Here is a 12,363-nt window from a genome sequence, read left to right as displayed (position 1 = left end):
CCCTTGAGGGAGGCTGTCAAACCACCTTCTTGCGTTCCCGATAAGCAGCTCGGGAAACAGCTTACACATGTGAACCTCATTGAGACCTTGGTTCGCCATATTATACTGATAGCGTCCCAGGAAGTCATGAGGATCCACTAACCCGTCATAAGTCATTGACGGAGTTCGGTAATTCTGTGGCAATGGAGTTCTGGTGATATCATCCGAGAATGGAGTCTTCAGCGCTCCATACATAGCGAATCCGACATCTCTCCGGTATGGTGGAGATGGAGTTCTCCTGTGATTTCGGTAACAAGGAGGAGAAGGAACATGTCGGTGGTGAGGATTCTTTCTCCTGGAAGGTGCGACACTACTGCGGTAGTGACTTTCATGTCTGGAGGGGGAGGGAGAATCCGCTGTTTTCTTCTCCGGCTTCTGGCTCTTTTGCAGGAATGTTAAGAACTCATCCTGCTTCTCAGCCAAGAACGACTTGACAGCCTCATTCAAAGCGAGCTGCTGGGGAGGCTCGGTGCGATGACTTTTTGAGTGGTTTGTTCCTTCACCGTGAGAACTGGAGGCAGATTTCTCCCGAGGCTGTTTTCCAGACCTACGGGCTGGACTAGCTTCCTCACCTTCATCACGGACGGAAGTACGGGTATTATGTGATCTGGTATGCATTTTTTTTTGGTGGAAAAGGATCAAAAACTCGCTTTTATCACAGTTTTGGTTCTCTGTTTCCCACAGACGGCGCCAGTGATGATGTGGCGAATTTTTTATGGGAATAAATGCAAGTAATAAATGATCACAACACGAGAAATTACGTGGTTCGATTTACTGAGGTAAATCTACGTCCACGGGAAGAAGAGAGGGCAAATTTGTATTGCTTGGTCTCGCTTACAGATTACAATACTGATTTGCTATAAGATTCAGGATCTAGAGAGCTTAACCCTGGTCTATCTGATCTAAGTTCTATTTATACATTCAAACTAAGATCGTGGTTTGCAGCCCTGGTAGTGGGGTTGATAACTGCTTAATACCACTAAATAGATCGTGGGTGTAATGGAGGTCGTGGGGATCCTGCATGGGTCCACTATCTCCTTGTTCGGTCGAATACTGAGACCGAACTGCTGAACTTTGCCGATCTGAGAGTTGAGCTTGATTGGTCGGCTTTTACCGAGCTATAGGCTGTGACCGAACTCTTTGGTTGAGACCGAACTGCTGAACTTTGCCGATCAGCTTTTGCCGATCTGAGAGTTGAGCTCGATTGGTCGGCTTTTACCGAGCTATAGGATGTGACCGAACTCTTTGGTTGTGCCGAACTGATACTCTTTCTTGGGTTTTGGGCTGATGGGCCGTCACTGCTATTGGGCTCGCAATTAGGGTTTAGTTGCTTAGTTCGTATCCCATCATTATAGTAGCCCAAGACTTCCAAATGCTTGCCGTCTCTCGGGGATCGGCTATCTGCAGCCATCAATCTGTAGAATGGCTTGTTCCTACATCCAAATCTCGACAGCCTCAATCGTACTGCCACAGCGGAGCGGATCACCTATTTAGCTAATCGAAACCAGAGACGAGCAATCGCTACCGATCTAACTTTAGTTGCTGTGTAAGCGGATACTTGGGCTTCTTTGTTAGGCCCATAAAATGCGTACTAATCGGGCCCATTCTTAAACCATAATTTAACTTTTATTATGCCGTTATCTCTCTCATCTCCTCCATTCCGCGCAGATTTACACAGAAATGGACAGGGAGTGGGGTTCGAAGCCGGGAAGCGGAGGCGCCGCCACCGCTCAGAATGAGGCCATCGACCGAAGAGAGCGGCTCCGCCGACTCGCTCTCGAAACCATTGATTTGGCCAAAGATCCCTATTTCATGCGCAATCACCTTGGAAGGTACAAACCCTAGAATTTAGCGCCCAAGTGTTTTCTTCTTTTGCTTCGCGTTCTTTGACGTGATCTTGTTGCAGTTACGAGTGTAAGCTCTGCTTGACCTTGCACAACAATGAGGGGAATTACTTGGCGCACACACAGGGAAAGCGTCACCAGACCAACTTGGCTAAGCGAGCAGCTCGTGAAGCCAAAGAAGCTCCGGCTCAGCCGCAACCTCATAAGCGCAAAGTCAATCTGAAGAAAGTTGGTAAATGATCAATTCATTTACCTTTTTTCAACGTTTTAATTTGTCGATGAATTGCTGTTTCCAGTATTGCTTCATTTCGCCTAGGCTTTTGTAATTGTTTTTTAGTAGGAGTATTATTTTTGTTCCCATCATTCAAATGCTTTTATTGTAGAAAGTTATTTTCTAACGCGTTAGTTTATGGAGTACTACTTATTTGCGCCGTGAATTTGTGAATATATGTATGGAAATAATGTTTTATTAAAAATTGATCTTGCATTTAGATATCGAGTCCTTTGTCATTAAACAATGTGCTAAAATGAAGTTTGCCTGATATAACTTCTTAATAGTATAAAAGTAACATTTGAGAAATTAACTACTCCGTAATATTGTTGGAGTCCAAATTACATTTTGTAGAATTCGCATAATAATTGGAACTGTTGACAATTTGTTGCTAAGTTACTGAAGCATAATAGTGCATAGGTGTTTGATATTGTTTGATGTTTGTGTTTGGTTGTTGTATCTGTCCAGGTCATTCTTTTACTGATTTAGTTTTGTACTTATGTTTAATGTATGGCTAAGCAATTATTCAGTTTTCCCTTCATACATCCTACTGTGTAGTTAAGACCTGTTCTTGCTATGGCAGTTAAAATCGGTCGGCCTGGATATCGTGTGACCAAGCAATTTGACCCAGAGACCAAACAGAGGTCACTGCTTTTCCAGGTTTGCATTATGTGCTTCTTGTATGTTTTATCATGCAAATCAAAATAGCCATGCTTGATATTCTAGTAGAATCAGTGTTCACATATGTAGCAAGTATTTTCTTTCCTTTTTGTGCTCTTCTGGTTTGTTTTGAAAGTTTGTTGTAAGTGCACCTCCTTATTGCAGTTTATTACCACGATTTCGTTCTTGTATAGCATCAGCACGGGGCATAGGATGCGAAAAAACCTATATGAGTTTAGAATTGACATCAATTTCCGCTTCTTAGTATGGCACATTGTGACATTGACAGCCAGAAATTAAGTAATGTACTTTCTGAAGAATTTCGATGATTTGGTCATTCCAGATAGAATATCCTGAGATTGAGGACAATACAAAGCCAAGACATCGGTTTATGTCATCCTTTGAGCAGGTACCTTCTTTCGCTGCAGCTAGCCTTATACATCAGATATTGAGTGCCAGTTACTTGTACTGATTCTCTTGTTGCTCAAATTCTTTTTATCAATGCATTTCCATTTATATTCACCCTGCTCTGGATAAAATTGCAGAAAGTTCAGCCGTTCGATAAAAGATATCAATACCTGTTGTTTGCTGCTGAACCATATGAAATTATAGCTTTCAAGGTAATAATCCATTCCCACTCTAAATGCAGCATATATGCATATAGTCAATTACTACTTATTTTGGTAAGCTCATCCCTTGATTTTTATCTTTTAGGTTCCGAGTATAGAGATTGATAAGTCAACTCCCAAATTCTTCTCCCACTGGGATCCAGACTCAAAGATGTTCACGGTATGCACCACTTCTTTTAAAAGTGTACATATCATGGTATAAATGATACTACACACCTAGTGACCTAGCTTGGTCCTAGGTTAACTGACGAAGGCTGCACATCACTGGTATCTTACACTTGAGAATCTTATACCTTAATCATGTTTTCTTTGTGGAATGTGTGAATGTGCAGTTGCAGTTGTACTTTAAGACGAAACCACCAGAGGCAAATAAGCCTCAACCTCCTCCTGCAGCTAATGGGACTTTGCCACCGCCACCTCCTCCACAAGGACCCCCTCCAGCACCACCAAGTGGTAATCCTCCTAGGCCTCCAATGCCTGGATCCTTACCACCTCCTCCTCTAACCAATGGGCCAAGGCCTATGCCTCCTGGTGGAAATCTGCCCGCCCCACCTCCTCCCCCTGTTGGCAGTGGTCATATGGCAAATTTTACCCCCGGTGCACAAATGGGAAGGCCTCCTATGCCACCCCCTCAAGGTTACCCTGGGCAGCAAATGCAGGGTCCTGGAATGTACCAACCCCCTCCACCTAAAATGGGTTGAACCCTCAAATCTGCAACACATTCTGTGTGATGGATGTTATATGATAGAAATCTTCTGGTATAAGGTTGCTTCATTTATACAACAGAAACCTACTATGGTGGTCAGCGATCATCTTGGATGCAAATCATGCAATACTAGCGTGGAGTGGGGGCAATAGAGATTGAATTAAAGGAATCGTTTTCTGTTGTGAGTGTGATTGCAGTTTGAGTTCTGCTTCTTTGAAGCATTTTTTGTAAGAAACTTTGCTGTGAGGATTAGATGTAGTCCATGTTGTATCAGTAGAAGACTTTATAGCCTCATTATATGCTGATTTGCCTTGTTGAAAAATGAAATTGTGGCCTTCAACTGTTAACGAATTCCTCATTTTGATGCAACCTTATTGTCCACATTTGGCTTGCATGCCGTCATTGAGATTGCTTTTACTACTCGTTGCATTTAATACTTCGACAACTCAAAAGCGTGTCTGCATTTGATATGGAGTAGTATCTAATATCTTCAATCAAACGAGGGGCCTTGTTATGCAAAATGTAGAATTCTCAAGTGACTTGTTTTTTTAAGCGGGAAAAATTTAAACGCAATGCATGCGTGGAAAGGTAAAATTAACAGCCATAGTGTCTAAGTGCTATCAAATTATATGATACATCCATAGTTTCTCAGTGCTAACAAATTATATGTACATCCAGTGCCAAGTAGCTTGGATTGTTGAAATTTGACAAATTAAATCTAAGTGTTTATTTACTAAGGAAATTCGTTGAATACATAACAAAATTACAGAGTTTATGCATGGTCTCAGAACAGAGTCGATCAGCTCTGCTCAACCTATTACATACAAATAGCACAAGATCCACAAATATTCAGCCAGCAAAATGGATTCCACTGAAGCTTTTTTATCGTTGGAAAATCTGGCTGTTTTCATTAGCCAAAATGACAATGAGATCACTCTGCTGTTCTATCCTGGGACACCATTTGATGGAAACACCTTTTGGATGAATTCCAGAAAGCGTTCTGAGTAGAATTTCGGGTCAACAGCAGAGATCTTCACCGAATCAAATTGCACGGATTTGTAGGCATGTTCTATCTTTTTAGTTATATTGTACTCTTGCAGGATATCGATAATGCCCAAATATAAGACCACGTCATAAACCTCCTGAAACGTTTCCCTAGCATCATCCCCATGAAGTTTCTCGGCTCTTGCTGGCATATTCACCCCAAGTTGGATCTGGAGCCTGTTAAAAAAATCTTAGTACGACAGAGATATGCTGCATGGAAAAATGTTGGTCCAGTCGTTTTTACAAGTATAAGGCTTGCATATCTTGTTGTTATTGTGGTTTCAATGTTAAAGACTATAGTTCTAACATCCAAAGTTAGACACAGACTTCCGTGGTATGACAGCTTTGAACAGAGAAGATATCTCACACAATCCCTCTAACTCAGTGATTGTTTAACATGATGTTAAGTAAAATCTGGAAAAGTGCGATATGAATTATCATTTCATGCTAGAGGAACCTCACATGTATAGCCTTCCCACCTCATTGAGATAGTGAAACTAACATCTCTATACTCATGACCTTAATGAATTGCCTCTACTAAAGAGATCTAACCTAGTACTAATAAGCTTTCAAATTTAAAACAATTAGTGAAGAATAAAATACTAAAACGTTCGAGTTACATGGTATTACCTTGCTGTTCCCGGGAGGAGAAGATCTACTTCCTCATCCCCAGTTGAGGATGCCGCACGCAGTCGGCTGCCTCTAATATGTGGTCCCGTAACCACACTACTGTCGTCAGAACTGCGTGGGACCAAAACAAGGCCTTGTGGTGATATTTCATCCTCCATGGACTCTTATGGTTTTAATCAGCATCAAAAGGGAGAACATCATCAGAAACTTGGAAAGTTAGAAGTCGAATACGTATTATGCTTTTGGCATGGATATTAGAATATTGGCATGCTGTGTCCTATGCAAGGCAGTTTCCTACATGAATTTTACTCATAGCGAGAAGCGGAAAATCAGATACTAATGCCACTGTCCATTTGAAGATATACAAAAGTTCAATACACTCCAGATCTAATGATTGGTTGAACATGCCGAACTTACCATCTTCAGCGACGATCCCCAATGCATCCACAGAGATGCGCTGGCTATAAGACATTAGAGAGCGTAGATGTTGTGGTGCTCGATAATGAACTCCGAGTAACAAGCTGTAATCCATTATGTCCTCTGATTCCAAGAATTTGCTGTCTATTTTGATCTGCCTGCATGTAGATGAACCAAAGAGCAGAGCTACTGTGTTATCAAGTAAGCTAGGTAAGTTCACTCTATTATCACATAGAAAAAGAACAAAACTGACCATTAAAAAAACACACCAAATACAAGCAACATGCCGAGTCTAAACAAAACTTAGGTCTTTGAATCTCTAAACAGTTGAGAATTAGTCTCTGTTACACTGAATACAATAAATAGCCAATAAAGTTGGATTTGGGATCAAAATTTGATTGGATGGTGCGTATTAATTTTCTGGGAAAAAATATTTTATTGGAAAACAATGATAAGCCAAATCACTAGGACCTAAAATGGTAAAATCTTGGAGATGGCATTTTGAAGAAAAGTTGAATATCCATATCTACAGATATCAAAGATGGAGTTCTATAATAACAAAAGAAGGCTAGAAACTATGAATGTTATTAATAAGTGAGGGATGGTCATAGCATGGAAATAGAGAAAAACCAAGAAAAAGGATAAATTCCCACTTACTCTAGAAGTGCATCTCGCCAAGTTGGTTCCAAATAGAAGGAGTAGTTCAAATCCAGATCTTTAAGTATAGTATTCTCATCAATTTCAACTTTGTCAGCAGATCGCCCCAATGAAGAACCTTTAAGATCAAATCTCCGATGGATTCGTAACTCCGTGCAGAACATATTCCCCATTACAACAAAGCGAAACTGCATATCGGTAAGGAGGTTTGGCATAACAATGAGAGAGTAAAGCAAGTTCATTAAGCAAAACCAACACAGACATAATTGCCTGAAGAAAGTGTTGCAGAAGAATAGATTTAAACACTGGTGCTTATAGTTCAACCACAACGTGTAAGAGGCCAGTAGTTACTGGGTCATCAATTCACCAACAGTTATACATAATACATATGAATTGGGGATAAGACCTTGAAGACATAAACAGAAGAGAGGCCCAAATTATCTCACCTTTCCCGTTTTAAACAGAATGTCATTGATATCATAAACACATGTTATCCCTGAATTGGAGAATTAAAGACAAAATCTATTGGTGATCTATACAAACATTTTGGATCCATCATTGCATCTGTAGTTTTTATGGGAATAACCGAGCACAATATTTAACTGTAACCCAAGTGAAGCAGAAATAGTGATTTCAACGGTACTATCAATAAGTAGAGGAGGGGATCCATCATTGCATCTGTAGTTTCTATGGGAATAACCGAGCACGATATTTAACTGTAACCCCAAGTGAAGCAGAAATAGTGATTTCAACAGTACTATCAATAAGTAGAGGAGGTCATTTCCATTGTAGGTGTATTTCTTCTGTTTTTATATAAATATTAGAGGTTTCATTATTGAGTGAGGTTATTGGATCATCTGTTAAGCTTGGAAAAATCTGAGTTATTCTGAGTATAATCATACAGGAATTTGTTATTAGAAAAGAAAAAGATGTCATGATGGGATATCAGTCGCACAAAGAAATTTGTCATAATCTCCCTTACCTTTTGACCACTAGAAGGTTTAATCCTGTGAAGACCAAAAAACTTTGTTATGAGGGTATTATCATATCTGCGCACATGATCATGATAGTTTGGAAGCATCCTCAGCAGAACCTGCAAGTGAGATCATTGGCCATAAATTCATAATAGCTCTAGCAGAATATTACAATATGCTTTAATATGATCACACACAACATACGAGCTAATTTAAAAGCTTATAAATTTCAAAATTTCTTCACTCGTCTCCATTTTTTTAGCTCCAGAATTTCCTTGTAGATGTATCTAGCATTCCCACTTCTACATTTCTTTATTGAATAGTTTTATTTATATCTTCCATCCTTATTTTAATTGCTTCAATTATCTACCAGGGTAATATTATAGTCTAAAAGCAGCCTTTCAGTTGAATGAAGTCATCCTATCCTGTGAATGAGTTCTCACACATCTCTCTACCCTCGGGCGTATCTACTATGGGGCTGCAGTGGTCTCAATCAAGTGCAACCCCCAAACCTTTCATGATACTCGTATATTATATTAAGCCTGATTTAATGATTAGAATACTTCAACAAACCCGTTATGTACGTGTGTGCCTCAAGCAAATAAATCAGACTGAATACCTAAATATTTTTGTTCTTAATTTTATTTATTGAAGTCTTGCAGGCACAAGTTATGTGAATATAGAAACATTTTGATAAGCAAATAATTTAATGAAGCTTAGTTTTCAGCCCACCAATCAGCCTCTTTGGAACCAAACAAAATAGTAATAACGAAAATGGGAAATGCAGTTCGTAACATTCAGACAATGCAATATAAGCTAGGTATAAAGAAATTCAAAGCAAGACAGTAAGAGGTTTTCAGATCAGATATTGAACCTTAACTTCAGACTTCCGCAGTGTTTTGATCATAAAACGATCATCTTGAGACAGGAAAAAAACGCTGCCACTCTTTCCCGGAGATGAAAGTTCTCTTAGGGCATCATTTCCACAGATTGACATCATGTAGTCAGCAGCATCAATTCCAAACAACTCTCTCAGGTTCCTGTAAAGGAAATGGAGAACATTGATGGGAACAAAACCAAAGTAAAAGGAGAAAACTAACAGTAAGCCAGTAGGAGACCCTATTAATTGTTTCAGTTAAAGCGACACATAAATCCATTTATATACTACTCCCTCCGTCCCCAAAGAGTATGAACTTAGGGTTCGGCACGGATTTTAATGCATTATTGGTAAAGTAAGAGAGTATAGATAGAGAAAGTTTTTTGAGTATTGTTATTGGAGAATGGGTCCCACCTCATTAGAGAGAAGATAGTTTCCAAAATTGAAAGTTCATACTCTTTGGGGACGGACGAAAAAGGAAATAGTGCATACTCTTTAGGGACAGAGGGAGTACTATAAATGATAAGAAACCACATGAGGGCACAAAGATGTGAAACAGAGGCATGAAATGACAAAACGTAAAATTAGAAGACTTCACTAATCTCACAAGTATCCATAACATGAAAATTGGCATCCAACAGCTGATAAAATGAAAAGGATGTGATGCTCCATGACAAACCTGAAAACCATAGGGCAATAATCTTTCCACTTGAAATCCTCAGACTGATGCGAAGGTGTCAACTGTGAGCCTTCTTTAGGAAAATTCATCCAAAAGCTGGCACGAGGACCGAAATCAGTAGTCCTGACTTCTCGCCTTTGTATGGGGGTAATTTTACCCACAGTATATCTGATCATATTATGAAAGCTCTTAAGTATTGATTTATGAAACAGGTCAAGAAGATAGTGAAATATCAGGCATAGTATGGAGAAATAAATGATAGTTGTATCTGAGGTACACTATCAGAAATCAGTTATGCTCAACAAATGAAATCTGAAAAATCAGTTCTCCTATCAGATGCAACTTTGGATGATCTTTAGGAAATAAAAATTGCTATAAAAGCCATTTGGTATGACATACTGTATATGTTATTCCTGTTAATATATATTCTTACCTAATTCCGAGCTGCAAACTTAACATCAAATCATAACTCCTATGGCCTTTGATAATTTGTTCGCCTGGCCTCTTTATATCTCTTGCAAGTTTCTTTTGCCGCCTATTTGCTCTTCTTGAGGTTGGTGAAAAGCGGTTGTTTAATACGATTTCAGTGATCAGTACCCCTTGCATGTATTCTCTTTCCAGTATTGGAGAAGTTAAGTCTTCATCTTCTTCACCTCCCAGAATGCTATCAGAGACACTCGATGACCTCACATGCCCTAAAACTTTCTCAATGGAAACCTCAAGGCTCCAACGCCTTTCAAGGGACACATTTGAGGTGTGAGATTGTTCCAGATGTAGTAGGCCTCCCTTGGAGAGTTTATCAGATGCATTCTCAACTGAAGCTCGGTTCGAACCAACCTTAGCATCTCCCACATCTGTTGCCGTTTCATGTTGAATATGGGAAACCTGATTCTGCTTTCTATGGTCAGGTAGCAGTCCTTTTTTTCTCAAAGCATTGAGATACAACTGCTGACTAGCTGGAAGCTTCCTTCCATTTGGATAAAATGTACCTTTCCCATCCTTCAGCCCCCGTGTCCAAGTTCCAACATAGCAACCGCCATCAACCCATGTGTATACTCCAAACCCATGCATCATACCATTCAACCAGTTGCCTTCATATGAATCACCATTAATCCAAGTGAGAGTTCCCTTACTGGACATTTTGCCCCCTTTCATATTTCCTGAATACACATTTCTGTTGGCCCAAGTGTACTTCCCAGGTCCTTCAGGGGAACCCTGGATCCATGATCCTTCAAACACATCTCGGTTTGGGAAATCTTGATACCCCAAACCATGCTTTAAATTCAACCGCCACCGACCCTTGTAGGTCATTTTGTCAGGTCTAGTATACGTTCCATTACCATGCATATAACCACCTGAAAACTCACCTTCGTAGATGGCACCAGATGGCCATTGAAGTTTTCCATGCCCATGCCTCATCCCACTTCTCCACTCACCCTCATATTTACAACCATCTGACCAGACATAATCCCCTGCCCCCTCCGGCACATTGCCATGCAGGAATCCAGAATAAGACTCTCCATTGCCCAAAAAGATCTTTCCAGCTCTGAAGCTGAAAGTTTCTAACGAAGAATGAGAAACCTCTCCATTAGATTCATTTATACAGCTTTTCTCATTAGATATTGAGGAATCAAGTGACTTTGTCCGGTTAGATATAGAGAGTCCTCTTTCAATTTCAACATTACTCGCAGTGGCCACAGGGCCAGACATGCATAATGCTCGAGAGTTTCAGCCGTCGAATGCTCTCGTGAGCTCCTGAAAAGGAATGCACTTCAAAATATCTGCCGAAAATAGTCACTCTCTTTAATACAGATAGGTGTTTCATAAAATAAAATGAGTTTAGCACACCAACTTCTCAAACACTAGAGAAACAAAACAGATCCCACCACATTTAATTTTCTTAGTTTAATTTTTCAATCCTAAACATATCAGATTATCAATGATAACAAAAGCAAAAGATCCTTATTTACAAACTTGATCTAGCAAAGGTCATTGACTCACTGCCAAATAATTCAATTCGAACCAATATGCAATAACTGGATTGAAAGGAGGGAGGAAAACTTAAAAAGTATGATTAAACCACAAAAAAACACCAGGAAAAAACAAAGTAACAGTAAAAAGAAACCACAAAAAAATCGTACTGGTACTGCGGTTTAAGCTTCTCAGCTGCTGCGCTCAAACTTCTCTCTCTTCTTCCTGCGGAGTTTGAGCCAAATTAACTCATACATACGTTGACCTTCATAAATCAATCTTCAACATAATACTGTAAGATAATAAGATCGAAAATACTGTTTTTACAAAAAAAAGCAAAAATTAAAAAGAAAACTCCAAAATCTTGACTTCAAAACAAAACAAACTAGTCAACATACAGAAGAATCGCAGGAGGGAAAAGATAACAATGAGAATTGAAAAAAAAACCTTTAATGCAGCGGAAGAGAGAGAATAATTATGAGAATTGAGCAGCAATTGTGTTTCCTAATTCTGTTAAATTGCAGGCAGCTGAACTCTTTTTAGATGGATTCGATCCTGCTAAAAGAAGAAAAATTAAAATTTCGCGACGGAGTCGAATCCCAATAAACTCAGTTAAACTGAAATGACTTAAAACTGCAAATTGCTTTGTGGATATTAAACTATCGTTAATATCTTATCACATCAACCACCAAACCATCTCTATTCTCTAGTGTATATTGTATTATTTCAAGTAATTTTTTTTATTTTTTATTGAATGGTCAATTTTATGGTCCATAGGTCTCCATCAAATTCCGATTTTGTACAATTTTTGGTTCCATATACTGTTTATTAGTATTTCTTACGTGCCACCTAAATTTTGTTTTAGGTCATTTAATTTGGAGGGAATATTTTTTTTGGTCCACGAACTTTGCCAAAGTATCATTTTAAGTCTGTGAACTTTGAAAATATCATTTGAGGTGCACCAA

The 12,363-nt window shown here is 39.3% G+C and overlaps 2 protein-coding genes across 3 annotated transcripts; one reads left to right on the top strand and one right to left on the bottom strand.

The window, feature by feature from the left end:
* The first annotated feature begins 1,678 nt into the window (after positions 1-1,678).
* On the top strand, positions 1,679-4,496 carry LOC121798869 (splicing factor 3A subunit 2-like). Its single transcript, XM_042198107.1, has 7 exons — positions 1,679-1,871; positions 1,946-2,115; positions 2,738-2,814; positions 3,158-3,223; positions 3,360-3,434; positions 3,529-3,603; positions 3,776-4,496. The coding sequence occupies exons 1-7, from the start codon at positions 1,720-1,722 to the stop codon at positions 4,142-4,144; spliced, it is 984 nt and encodes a 327-aa protein (XP_042054041.1). The 5' UTR covers positions 1,679-1,719; the 3' UTR covers positions 4,145-4,496.
* A 356-nt stretch (positions 4,497-4,852) lies between these two features.
* Positions 4,853-12,086, bottom strand: LOC121748146 (phosphatidylinositol 4-phosphate 5-kinase 9-like). 2 transcript variants are annotated; one of them, XM_042142374.1, is made up of 10 exons: positions 11,846-12,086; positions 11,569-11,623; positions 9,861-11,208; positions 9,428-9,595; positions 8,746-8,911; positions 7,880-7,990; positions 6,898-7,085; positions 6,241-6,398; positions 5,824-5,986; positions 4,853-5,370 (listed from the first exon to the last, which is right to left on the bottom strand). In XM_042142374.1, exons 3-10 carry the CDS (start codon positions 11,135-11,137, stop codon positions 5,094-5,096), a joined length of 2,508 nt encoding a protein of 835 aa, XP_041998308.1. In that variant the 5' UTR covers positions 11,138-11,208; positions 11,569-11,623; positions 11,846-12,086; the 3' UTR covers positions 4,853-5,093. The 2 variants fall into 2 exon arrangements, with proteins under 2 accessions (XP_041998308.1, XP_041998315.1); XM_042142381.1 differs by having other exon boundaries at positions 9,861-11,182.
* Positions 12,087-12,363: the final 277 nt, after the last annotated feature.

The sequence above is a fragment of the Salvia splendens genome, chromosome 1, assembly GCF_004379255.2.
Source record: "Salvia splendens isolate huo1 chromosome 1, SspV2, whole genome shotgun sequence".
In the NCBI taxonomy this organism is placed as follows: Eukaryota; Viridiplantae; Streptophyta; class Magnoliopsida; order Lamiales; family Lamiaceae; genus Salvia; species Salvia splendens.
This window is presented reverse-complemented; position numbering and strand designations above follow the sequence as displayed.